The sequence below is a fragment of the Gopherus evgoodei genome, chromosome 6 (assembly GCF_007399415.2).
Source record: "Gopherus evgoodei ecotype Sinaloan lineage chromosome 6, rGopEvg1_v1.p, whole genome shotgun sequence".
Lineage (NCBI taxonomy): Eukaryota > Metazoa > Chordata > Testudines > Testudinidae > Gopherus > Gopherus evgoodei.
The window spans coordinates 108,925,384-108,938,742 of NC_044327.1; the positions used below are offsets into that span (position 1 = coordinate 108,925,384).

The window sequence follows — 13,359 nt, forward strand, 5'->3', positions numbered from 1 at the left end:
TTTACAACATGTGCTGATGTTTTTAAGGTAGTAAACACTTGCTTATGCCAGATATTTAGCTAGTTATGTGTATAAACTATGGTAAAAATGTTCAGGCTTGGGAGCCTTATGTTGGGCACCTAATTTATATTTAGGCACCTAAATAAGCAGTCAGATTTTTTCAGTGCCTATGCAGAGACTCAGCAACTCTGAAAACCATCCCACTTACTCAGGTGCCTAAATATGTTTTTTGATCCCAGACTTGAGGCACCAAGTTTGAAATGTTGATCTTCATAGATCATGCAACTGATGAATATTTTCAAGGCTTTACCCTTAAGTAAAGCATGCTGTTGAGATTATCAAGCTGTCAAAAAGAAAAATACACTGGACTGCTGTTCCTTAAAATGGCATCTATAAATCCTGACCCAGTGCAAGTTTTATTAAAATGGATATGGTTGATTTAACTTGCACCGTTTACAGGAAAAGCACAACTTCTGCATGAAACTTTCTATTTGTTCCTACTAGAATATCCAAAATGGCAAATCCGTTTATTGTGACAAGTCGGGCAAGTCCAACAGGCTTGCGAAACTGAGCAATAGTCACAACATGTGAAAACACTTCCCACAGCTGGAGTTCAAAAGGCTTCCTTCAGCCTGATTTCAAAATGAGCTTAAAAGGACAACTTTATGAAGACAAATCTGAGCCAAGATTTCCTCCTCATATGGAAAGTCTCACTCCTCCTGGCAGCTAAACCAAACTCCTCAGAGCATACCCCTCTTTTAATCTAATTGACCATATCTGGGCCCAGCCACATTTCCCCTCACAGTCCCTGAACTTGGGGCATGCAGATGTTGGCATTCTCCTTTCAGGGCGAGGGCAAGTGATAAATTTAAAAATTACAAACAAATGTGAAACTAGAATGCTGTTGGATACCATCGTGTTTGTTCATGCTGATGTTCTATCCCTTTCCTCCACCCTGTATCTGCCTGGTCCATTTAGATTGTTTTGTTGTTGTTTGTATTATTGTAGAACATAGAAGCCCCATGGTGCTACGTACTGTACACACACAGAACAAATAGACAGTCCCTCTCCCAAAGAGCTTCTGTTCGAAGTATAAGATGAGAGACAACAGATGAATACGGAGGACACTGATAGGGGAGTACAAGAAAACAATGTGACAATATTGCTCAGCATGGCAGACAATGGTTTTAGCACATCAGAAACCTAATTGTTCAGGTTTTTTTATAGGCTTCACGGCAAAAGAGTTTTAAGGAGAGATTTGAAGGTGGGTAATGAATAAGTTTAAGATTTTGTCATGGTTATTTTAGTAAAAGTCATGGATAGATCAAGAATAAACAAGAATTCATGGAAGCCTGATCCCCGCCTGAGACGGGGGCACTGACAGCCCGAGACCCACCACCCACCTGGGATGGGAGGGCTGACAGCCCGAGCCCTGCCACCCACCTGGGGGGCAGGAGGGGTACACTGATAGCCCAAGCCCTGAAGTCACGGAAGTGACCTCTTTTAATCCTAATTAGGAGTCAGTTGGCTCCACAGAGGTGCACTGGCCTCTTCTCTCATAGGGCACCCTGTGACATTTAGGCACTACCATAATAAAAACAATAACTCCACAGACGGGGATGATCTATAAGCATCTTTGCATCTATCTAAAATTTATTCTGTGTGAAAGCTGAGAGGGAATTGCCTCTGTATTTCATCCCAGCAATTAGTATATTAGTACTGGCTGGTTGTAAAGAGTTCTAAATGACTAGAAAGTGCTGACTTTTATGTAGGTCTCTTAACTCACTAATTTCTCCTTCAGGTTTTTTCATTTAAAGAATTATCCAACCTCCCAACCCCCCCGCACCCCAAACTAACTACTGGGATCTTTCAGACCCATCTCTTCTCCCTCTGCATCTTGTCTCTGGGAAGTATTATTTGCAAATACAAATTCAACCAATGACTCACAGGTTCGGAGCAGAGAGGCAGATCTCTCTCTTTCTGTCCCAGCTAAAAATCTCAGCTTGTCTATCTGACATCTCCTTGTGGATGTCTCAGCCCACCATGACCAAAGCAGAGCTTTAAATCTCTCCCCTTCCATACTCTCCTCTCCCTCATTTCTCAGTCACTGTGGTCAGTGCCACCATCCTCTCTGTCACTCAGCCTGTGTTCCCTGTAAGCTGCATGCTTGAGTGGCTGCCCAGGAGAGATTTAAGTGCCACCCAGCTGATTAGGAGAGCCCCCACAGCTGGCAGCATGTGTTCAGGTACCCCTTCCCCCACATTGCTCTGTCCTGCAGCTGCTCCCCTGGGGGAGGGTGCTAAGAAAGCCAGACCAGCACTACCTAGAAATGCAGGGCCGAGGCACTGAAATGTTGGTAAGATGTGTGATAAGATGGTGGAGCATGTGAGGGGATTACCAGGAGGCCTGTGTTGATACAGAGAAGCTGACTAACACATCACTCCTCCAGAAACTTTCCAAAAAGGACACTTAGTTGTTCATCAAAGGACTGTGTATTCAGTGGCACAAACATTGAGGGTGGGCAAAAAACAGAAGTTGTGATAATTGCAATAGATCCCACAGCTACCTAGCAGACCCATACAATAATGGACTGGAGAAAACTGGAAGAGAAGACTGCTACTGCTGATGGGATTACAGACACAGATAGCTGAATACTTGCAGGAGCTGGAAGAGACAAGTGTGTCACAGGAGAGGATCTTAGTGCAGGCTACACAGCAAAAGCAGGAGCTGATCTGCCTCAAAGGAGATCAGGAGACAGAAGTGTTTACTGCTATATAAGGAACTGATTAAGCTCCAGAATCAACCTCAGGGTACATCTATACAGCAAATAAACACCCACAGCTGGCCCTAGTCAGGTGGCTTGGGCTCATGGGCCTTAGGTGGCAGAACTATAAAACTGCTGTGTAGACAAGGGGGAAGGGTTCCAGAGCCCAGGCTCCAGCCCAAGCCTGAATGTCTACATGGCAATTTTTAGCCCTGTGAGCCCAAGTCGCTGATCCACCACCGTACCGTGGGCCTTTTACTCCAGCATAGACGTACCCTCTGAGGAAGGGAGGATTGAAATCTGATTTTGAGATGGATAAAAAACTAGAAAGCCTAGAGGCTGAACTGGCTGCCTTGCAAAAGGAACTGGACGTATGCAAAGAGAGAGGCTGGCTCTTCAAAGATACATCTGCCGGAGGAAGATAAGAGCTACCCTGACGTGAATGCAGAATACGTAGAATCAGAAAAGGAGAAGGTGAAAAAGGCCCTGTCACCAATCAGAGGAACTGCAATGCAGAGCCCCAACCGAAACAGGTCTAAGATGAAGTGGTCCATCCCAAAGCGAGAGAGAGACAAAGATGCCTCCATGTACAGAATATCAGTAAAGCAATGTGGGTGGAAGAGGACCAGAAATGGGTCATGCTAAATAAGATGCTCAAAGCCGCAGGCAAACATATGCAGTCCTTAGTATTTGGGACCCCTAAAAGGAATATGAACATAACTAGATATGTTCTGAACTCTGAGGGCAGTGGTGTGTGTGTATTCAGGGAGGCTGCTCTCCAGGAGACCAGGAAGTTGCCCTGTACCAGTTTAACTTGGGTAAAAGCTCATTTATGTTGATTATGATGGAAGTAGCTAGAGAACTGCACATTTTAGGGATTCAGCATATGACAACTATAATATTCCAAAGATTGAAGAACTACATTCACCACATGGGCTATATATGGCATTGAGACACTGCGACAGTCTGTACCCCATGTTCAGGTTTTACAAGACCATGATAAATTTTGTACAAATTATGCCTTGTGAGGTACGATTTGAAAACTCATAATCTGCTGAACATTGTTGTCCTGGTAAAATGTGTATCAACACTGTATGTAAATTTATAAGAATCTACTGAACGAAATTGCTGAGGCATGTCCCAAGTTTAGAAAAATAGCTTCAGACCAGTTCCCCAAAGACAAAATGCTAGTCAACACTTTAACCAGGTGTCAAGAAAATCAAGTGGACCATCACCTAGTTAAGTGGACATTCTTTAGCACGAAGGAGGGGGTGAGCGAGAACTTTACATATTGGCAATGGAGCAGCTGCAGGTTTCCATAGATTGAAGTATTTGGGAACTTCCATTTGAGATAATAGAAAACAATATGTACAAATGCTGTCAATAAAATGACAGACTTTCTATGAATTTATATGGTACTGCCCAGCACCCTCCTGGACAAGATGCACATTTTTGAGGATAAGTCTAAGACTGAGAATTTGCTGGTGTCGCTCTGCAATTAATTCAGGAGTGACTGGCTAGAGCACTCATATAATCCAGCTGGGAGTGATTTTGCATGCTAGAGGCTGTGTGTGAATAGGCCAGGAGTGATTGTTCTCATAGCAAAGCAGTGTAAAAGGCACTCCAGGTTGGAAAGTTGAGGGGATACAGCTGTTCAGATGTCCAGATTGTACCCTGGGTAATGTCACAGAGAACCAACTTCTGGTCGCTTCATTTCTTTTTAATTATAAGGAACATGGGAGTTTCATAAGTATTTGCTAGACTTCTTCGTAGTGCTATGCCAACAGTGTTCTGGTGCTGGTTTGAAAACTCAAATCCTGCCCTCCCAACACCCTCCCACCCTGCAAAAATGCTACCATCATCAAGTTATTTTACAAAGGAACCTTCCTAGCCTTTCCTGAAGCACTCTCAGTAATTAGATATTCTGAGTTTATCCACTTTGTTTCTGAGTTCTCTATAGAAAAACTGCGAGATCGCGTAACCTTTCCCATATCATTTACGTTCTTAGGTCATAATTAATTTTACCTTGCTAAAACACTTTTCACAAGCAGCCACAGTTACATGAAGACAGCAAAAAAAATACATGGAGCAGTTTCTGTGTTGGGAATCTCCCAGCTAAAGGCCTTTTGTGAATGCAGCTAAGGAATCAATGGGCGCTTTCAATGCACTATCATGACTTGCAAGCAATTCAAGTAAACACAAAAACTGCCATTACTAGGATTGTATAATTTCTCATCTGCAGTGCTCAAAGGTAAACACCTCTCAATTAAGTGCAGCAAAATACCTATGAGATGATGCAAAATAATGCACCACATGTACTTCTACAATTTACAGCAGGTCTCCATACCTTTTGTGAGACCCTTTTCCAACCAGATCCATCAATAAGCAATTGCCTCAATGTGTTCCTTTGAACACTCATGTTGGCTCACTAAGATGAAAAAAAGACAGTGAAGCCAATTTGACAGGGTGCAAAGGCAAGACAAAGAATTTGGCTGGAAAAGCAAACAAGTGAAATAGAATAAAAAGGTAAGATTCAGACTGTATATCAACCAAGCTTACTGGTATAACTTTCCATTAGAACTTTTGAGAACCATGATTTTAATACTTGCCTTCCTCTGCATTTGCTGGGCAAAAAGTCTTGTTCTAAATTAGAAACAGGATGGTTTTTTTTATGAAAAATAGTGAACAAAATCCATCTCCTCTGGCCAAGTAGGCTGATCTGCCTTTTCAAAGTCAAATTCTGCCCCATGCTTTCAGTAATTGAACCTTTTTCAGTATCCATGTCCATAACAGTTGCACTAGCAAACTAATGGACAACATTCTGGGTCCCAACAATTCAGCACTAAACTCTATGCTGGAATCAGAGACTGTGACATTCAACAAGTCTGTCAAACCCAAATCAACATCCTCACTAACTGGGAAGGCTCAGAAGTGGAAGTTGCAGAACCATCTGTAGATTGATCATCAGAAACATGGTCAAACTTTGCATCTTTCAAGAAATTTTATAGATCACTCAGTTTTCTGATCTTAAAGGGCCTGCTGCAGGCTGAATTTTTTTGAGCATCATGCTTGTGCTTGTAAGGGCTCATCTTCTAGTTCAAGACTCTACAGACATTTGAGTTACGAGTGGATTAGCAGCTTTTTTGCTTTAATTTACACATAGAGCAAACTCCTTTAAGAAATTATTGTTTGCCAATAGCTACCACACTTCTGTGTCTGAGATTTGTAGAAAAGGGAAATAACTGTGGTATCTCAGATACTGGCTTGTCTACATTAGAATGTTTTGTTGCTTTAATTATACTGATCTTGTATAAGCATCCTTCCCCCAGTATAATTGCATCCATGCTAGAGCTAAATACTGGTATAACTGTTTACTCCTGGGAGAATTCTGCATCAGTGCATGTGCACAGAATTCATGTCCCCCGCAGATTTCTTTGCTTCCCTACAGAAAAATGACTTCTGACGGGGAAGTAAAGGGAAGCTACAAGAGCAGTCATGCCCCTCCCTGGCAGTGCAGTCAGGTTGGTTCAGGTGCCCGGAGCAGCCAACAGAGATGTAAATCACGGGGGAAGGCGGGGGGAGGAGGTAGGAAGTTGTATGTGTGAGAAAGAGACACTCTGTTGCAGCACGCTTGGCGTGGAGGGGCTGGGCTTCAGGATGTTTCTGAGGAGGTAGGCGAGAGACAGGCTCTGTCCCCTGAGGAGAGCAGAACGTAGCAGCCTGCCGGCTTAGTGAATTTTTCCCATTGTCTTTGTGAATTCCCCAGAAGTATAAAACAGGTGTAAAAATTTTAAGGCTCCTTTAGATTGCCAGCGTGGTGTAAAAGACAGTATAGCCTTATAAATGCATATATTGCTTTAGCAATTAGAACTGGTCTAACTTTTTGGACTGAAAAAAAAATTCCTATCAAAATATGCTCCATGAACTGTTTGCTATTTCCTTTTCTGGAGATGGTCAGTGGTCAATATAAATTGTGAATTTGATTCCCCAGTCCTCACTTGCTCTCCAGTTGCCCATGATGTAATACTGAGCATATGGCTGCATATATTTGTTGACTAATAACTAGATATAAAGGGTGAAACCTATCTATTACTATTAGGCAAGGGGGGTTGGGTGTTCCTCTAGTGCTCCCCACACTCCCCACTCCCATTCGCCCTCCATTATATTGTAGTTTAAATAAATTACCAAAATAATTGAAACAAGAGTGATTATATTGCATTATTTTGACAAATAAAATATGTAGATTTTTAAAATATTGTGCACAGAATTTTTAGGTGTAGAATTCCCCCAGAAGTATATAACTACGCAAAAAATCAGCCACCAAACTAACATAGTCAAACCAGTATACCTTTTCTAGTGTAGACCAGCCCTTGGTAAATGCTGTCTTTTAATGATAACTACTGAAAATACACTAAAAGAATAACCTAGGCAATGCTTTAATTATGGATTCATGCTCATGGTTCCAAAGTTATTGTTACAAGCAGGGGTGGCTCTAGACATTTTGCCGCTCCAAGCATGGCAGCATGCTGCGGGGAGCGCTCTGCTGGTCGCCGGTCCTGCAGCGCCGGTGGACCTCCCGCAGGCGTGCCTGCGGACAGTTCGCTGATCCTGGGACCAGCGGACCCTCCACAGGCATGCCGCCGAAGGCTGCCTGCCTGCCGCCCTCCCGGCGACCGGCAGACAGCCCCCCACGGCATGCTGCCCCAAGCACGTGCTTGGCGTGCTGGTGCCTGGAGCTGCCCCTGGTTACAAGCCATGTTCATTTAAATGTAACAAGTCTAGTGAAAGGTGTTCACACAATTTCCCTTGCTATCTAAGCATATGCATATCGCGTATGTGGTTATGTCCCTCAAATAGCACATGCATTTGGGGTGAAAAGTTTTGAGGATTTAGCCCTCAGATTTGGATAAGTGTGACTAGAAGGCAGAGGACCAGTGCTGACATTTACAGGGATGAGAACCAGGACACATGCAACAAGAAGTGTGATGCTTCCTTGGGATGCCCAGAACTGTGAGTCACCGTGTTATCCCCCTGCCTCAGTGAGAGTGAGAGAGAGAGAGACTTGCTTGTGTTTAAGTGAGCATCCGCTCCCTGATGTCACCAATCTGTTGGCTACACAAACAATCTCCTCAGCCCTTACTTTGCAATAGATGCATCCCAGCCCCTAAACCCCCTTGAAGCACTTCCCCTGAAGTGTTCAGCCCTTAACCACTGGACACTCCCAGAAATTACCAGGTAAGCTGTCCCCAAAGGAACAGTGCAAACATCAGCTTGTTTGGTTCAACGGAGGATCAGCTGCAATATAACATCACAGCACTCAGATATATTTACAGTGAAAACAATCAGAAGTTTATTATCAAAGGCTAAGATTTAAGAGACAGTGAATAAGTATAATGGTGGAAACAGAAATGGTTACATATAAAACAAAAACTATAACATGCTTTCTACAATCTAAACTTAACTTTAACAGGCTAAACTGTTGTCTAAATTTGTTTTAGGTGAGATTGTTTATCTCCCAACCATGATGCCGATCCCCCTTTCATGGCTGCAAAAGCTACTGTCCTTTTTGTTTCTTCAGTGAGAGATGAAGGATATCTTTCTGCTTTCTCCTACTTCCCAAAGTCATTGTTTTCTCCCCAGAGTCAGGATGACCCCATGGGGTTTACTCCCTGATGTGCTGGCTCCGTGTTGACTTTACATCTTCATGTTGACATTGTACACAAACCAGATTCCATTGTGTTGGTTTACAATGCTTTTTTTACATATGAATCGAGTACACTGACTACATCCTTTGTATGTCAACCCTGCCTGAGACATAGTCCCTAAAACATATTTTCAAGTACATATACACAACTCCTTAATATAATCCATCCATGCATCTCACAACAATTATGAGGATCAATATGCCTGATTAGAGACTTCAATGACCTTCTTTGGATAAATACTCTAAAAGTGGTGCGCTAGGTGTAATGCGTTTGTGAGGCCTGTTAGGAGTTGCTGTTACAGAACAGTGAACCCCTTGCAAGCTGGCAGCAATGGGCCTCTGTGTCACAGGAAGAAGTCTTGGAGGAGTACAAAACTGGGCAAATTGGAGATGAATAATCCAGAGAAGAAAATACAGGTCAAAAATGGCTGAGATAAAGTAGTAGTAGATAGATAAATGTGTCTGATTTCATATCAACGTTGAGTTATTGATTTAATAAAAGGTAATTTTATAAGGTGAACTGTGGTGCTTTTGACCCTCCCACATGCTTTGTAATGAAAAGTGACTGATTTATTAGCACAACAGGTTACCTAATAACAGAAGAGCTGGAAACGAGTCAGCTCTAATTTCTACAGAGAAAGTTCTGTTTGTTGTATATGCATTTCAAAGTAAAAAACATGCATTCAGATCTCTACCTTGACCTTGGTATATACTGAAGCACAAAGCCGTGTAGAGGAGTATTGTTTGAAGCACAGAATGATCCATCAGTTATCCACCTTCTCCTGAAAAGGACAGATTGGAAAAGAAAAAAACTTTCTTTTAGTTTGAATTTCATGCTAGAAAATTGAACCTGATATCACTTAAATACAGGAAGCATGAACAAAGGAAAACAGGACATAAAGAGAAATTACAGTTATCTTTTTGGATCTGGTTACACTATGTGGAAACAGCCACAAATCCAATCAAAGATTAAATTAAGCTAATTTAACACAACAAGATTGGACCGCAATGGTCTGATGTTGTGAGATACAGAGCACTCTCAATTCCCATCACAGTCTCAACACCTTGCCCTGTCACTACAGAAGATATTTTCCCACAGGAAACAGTTATTCCAACTTAGTATCCCTGGACACCTGTGAATAGTACCCCATGTTTAGAATAATAGAATATTAGGGTTGGAAGGGACCTCAGGAGGTCATCTAGTCAAAGCAGGACCTAAACCCCAACTAAATCATCCCAGCCAGGGCTTTGTCAAGCCCAACTTTAAAAACTGCTAAGGAAGGAGATTTCGCCACCTCCCTAGGTAACCCATTCCAGTGCTTCACCACCCTCCTAGTGAAAAAGGTTTTCCTAATATCCAACCCTAAACCTCCCGCACTGCAACTTGAGACCATTACTCCTTGTTCTGTCATCTGCCACCACTGAGAACAGTCTAGATCCATCCTCTTTGGAATCTCCTTTCAGGTAGTTGAAAGCAGCTATCAAACCCCTCCTCATTCTTCAATTCTGTAAACAAAATAATCCCAGTTCCCTCAGCCTCTCCTCATAAATCATATGCTCCAGCCCTCTAATCATTTTTGTTGCCCTCTGCCGGACTCTTTCCAATTTTTCCACATCCTTCTCATAGTGTGGGGCCCAAAACTTGACACAGTATTCCAGATGAGGCCTCACCAATGCCGAATAGAGGGGAATGATCACGTCCCTCGATCTGCTGGCAATGCCTCTATTTATACATCCCAAAATGCCGTTAGCCTTCTTGGCAACAAGGGCACACTGTTGACTCATATCCAGCTTCTCGTCCACTGTAACCCCTAGGTCCTTTTCTGCAGAACTGCTGCCTAGCCATTTGGTCCCTAGTCTGTAGCAGTGCATGGGATTGTTCCTTCCTAATTGCAAGACTCTTCACTTGTCCTTGTTGAACCTCATCAGATTTTTTGTCTAGGTGGGGTTCCTCTGTATCCCATCCCTACCCTCCAGCATATCTACCACTCCTCCCAGTTTAGTGTCATCTGCAGACTTGGTGAGGGTGAAATCCATGCCATCCTCCAGATCATTAACGAAGATATTGAACAAAACTGGCCCCAGGACCGACCCTTCGGGCACTCGGCTTGATACCAGCTGCCATCTAGACATGGAGCCATTGTTCACTACCTGTTAGCCCAACGATATAGCCAGCTTTTTAGCCAATTTATAGTCCATTCATCCAGCCCATATTTCTTTAACTTGCTGGCAAGAATACTGTGGGAGATCGTATCAAAAGCTTTGCTAAAGTCAAGGAATAACACATCTACTGTTTCCCCCTCATCCACAGAGCCAGTTATCTCCTCATAGAAGGCAATTGGGTTAGTCAGGCATGACTTGTCCTTGGTGAAGTCATGCTGACTGTTCCTGATCCCTTTCCTCTCCTAGAAGTACTTCAGAATTGATTCCTTGAGTACCTGCTCCATGATTTTTCCAGGGACTGAGATGAGGCTGACTGACCTGTAGTTCCCCGGATCTTCCTCCTTCTCTTTTTTAAAGATTGGCACTACATTAGCCTTTTTCCAGTCATCCGGGACCTTGCCTGATCACCATGAGTTTTCAAAGATAATGGCCAATGGCTCTGCAATCACATCCACCAACTCCTTTAGTACCCTCGGATGCAGCACATCTGGCCCCATGGACTTGTGCTCATCCAGCTTTTCTAAACAGTCCTGAACCACATCTTTCTCCACAGAGGGCTGGTCACCTTCTCCCCATGCTGTGCTGCCCAGTGCAGTAGTGTGGATGCTGATCTTGTTCGTGAAGACAGAGGCGAAAAAAGCACTGAGTATATTAGTTTTTTCCACATCCTCTGTTACTAGGTTGCCTCCCCCATTCAGTAAGGGGCCCACACTTTCCTTGACCACCTTCTTGTTGCTAACATACCTGTAGAAACCCTTCTTGTTACTCTTAACATCCCTTGCTAGCTCCAACTCCAAGTGTGATTTGGCCTTCCTGATTTCACTCCCGCATGCCTGAGCAATATTTTTATACTTCTCCCTGGTCATTTGTCCAATCTTCCACTTCTTATAAGCTTCTTTTTTGTGTTTAAGATCAGCAAGGATTTCACTGTTAAGCCAAGCTGGTCGCCTGCCATATTTACTATTCTTTCTACACATCGGGATTGTTTGTTCCTGCAACCTCAATAAGAATTCTTGAAAATACCACCAGGTCTTCTGGACTCCTTTCCTCCTCATGTTATTCTCCCAGGGGATCCTGCCCATCAGTTCCCTGAGGGAGTCAAAGTCTGCTTTTCTGAAGTCCAGGGTCCGTATTTTGCTGCTCTCCTTTCTTCCTTGTGTCAGGATCCTGAACTCGACCATCTCATGGTCAATGCCTCACAGGTTCCCATCCACTTTTGCTTCCCCTCTAATTCTTCCCTGTTTGTGATCAGCAAGTCTAGAAGAGCTCTCCCCCTAATTGGTTCCTCCAGCACTTGCACCAGGAAATTGTCCCTCACACTTTCCAAAAACTTCCTGGATTGTCTGTGTACTGCTATATTGCTCTCCCAGCAGATATTGGGGTGACTGAAGTCCCCCGTGAGAACCAGGGCCTGTGATCTAGTAACTTCTGTTAGTTGCCTGAAGAAAGGCTCATCCACCTCATTCCCCTGGTTTGGTGGTCTGTAGCAGATTCCCACCACAACATCACTCTTGTTGCTCATACTTCTAAACTTAATCCAGAGACTCTGAAGTTTTTCTGCAGATTCATACTGGAGGTCTGAGTTTAATGGACCTGATTTAGGTCAACTCTACTTGAGGACTCTTTGAATTGCTTAATGAGTGCTCAGAAACTTGAAAAAGCAAACCTCCTCTTTGGAAGTTTTTCTTTTCTACTCAGTCAAGAGGATCTTCCCATTTGCATTCTGCTTTCTTCAAAATTGTTTAAAGCATGAAATACTAACTGATGCTCATGTTCCTGTGATAATCATGGTGTTGATGTCAGCATGTGTTCTATGTGTCAATGATGTGAACTGTGACATTATTTAAGTTTTAATCATCTGACATTCCACATATACATACTACAAAAATCAAGACAAAATCTCCTCAATTTATCACTAACTAAAACTGCCAACTATAGACTATTTGTGTTGTGCCTGGGTTTACTCATCTCATGAGAAATAAACAAATGTGGTGTTAATCTTAACCTAGTACAAGAAAAGGACAATTCCTGATGATATAAGAAACCCTGATCAGAGAGAAAAAACCCAAAGCATGACTCTCATGTCACCGTTAGGCAAAGCTGAAGCACAGAACCCCTCCCCTTAAGTGAAGCACGTAGTAGCAGGAGTTGAACTATTACTCATCTAATTTGAAGCTGCTGCTCGTCTCATTCTAGTAAAGGCAAACAGAACACAGCCAATTTTGTTTCTGTATTAGTACAAGGCATTAAAAGTAATATTTGTATTTAAACCATACTGTGTATAGATCTATTATAGCCGGCATGGAAAACTTCTCTAAAAACACTAATATACATATATTATAAGATTAAAGAAAGCTAATAAGATGTCTTTCTGGATGCACGCAACGTAAATCCACTGTTCTCATGTCTGTCCAAGACTCAAGGAACTGATAACTATAGCTTTGTCAGGCTGATTTCACAGGTAGAACAGAATCTGAAAAGCGCTATGTGAAACCATGTGGGTTACTTTACAAAATAATAAATTACAGTAAACCAAATGTAGACGAAGAGAGGAACTAGTGCATGCTTACAATAAGCCACACAGTGCTGGACATTAGAACTTGTTTTACTGAGAGAAAGAATGCTGACTAGGATATTCAGGTTATTCTCAACTGTCTTTGAACACTGCTACACAATCTTTCATTTTCTAAAGACACAGGCAGAAGCAATTTCGGTTTAATTTCTCATG

General features: G+C 42.7%; 1 protein-coding gene across 3 annotated transcripts in view; it reads right to left on the bottom strand.

The window, feature by feature from the left end:
- Positions 1–13,359, bottom strand: part of OSMR (oncostatin M receptor) — a 79,146-nt gene that overhangs the window by 42,311 nt on the left and 23,476 nt on the right. For all 3 annotated transcript variants that reach the window (XM_030567608.1, XM_030567607.1, XM_030567609.1), the window contains exon 2: positions 9,164–9,250. In XM_030567608.1, the coding sequence (XP_030423468.1) occupies positions 9,164–9,233 (70 nt within the window). In that variant the 5' untranslated portion in view covers positions 9,234–9,250. The remainder of the gene's footprint in view (positions 1–9,163; positions 9,251–13,359) is intronic.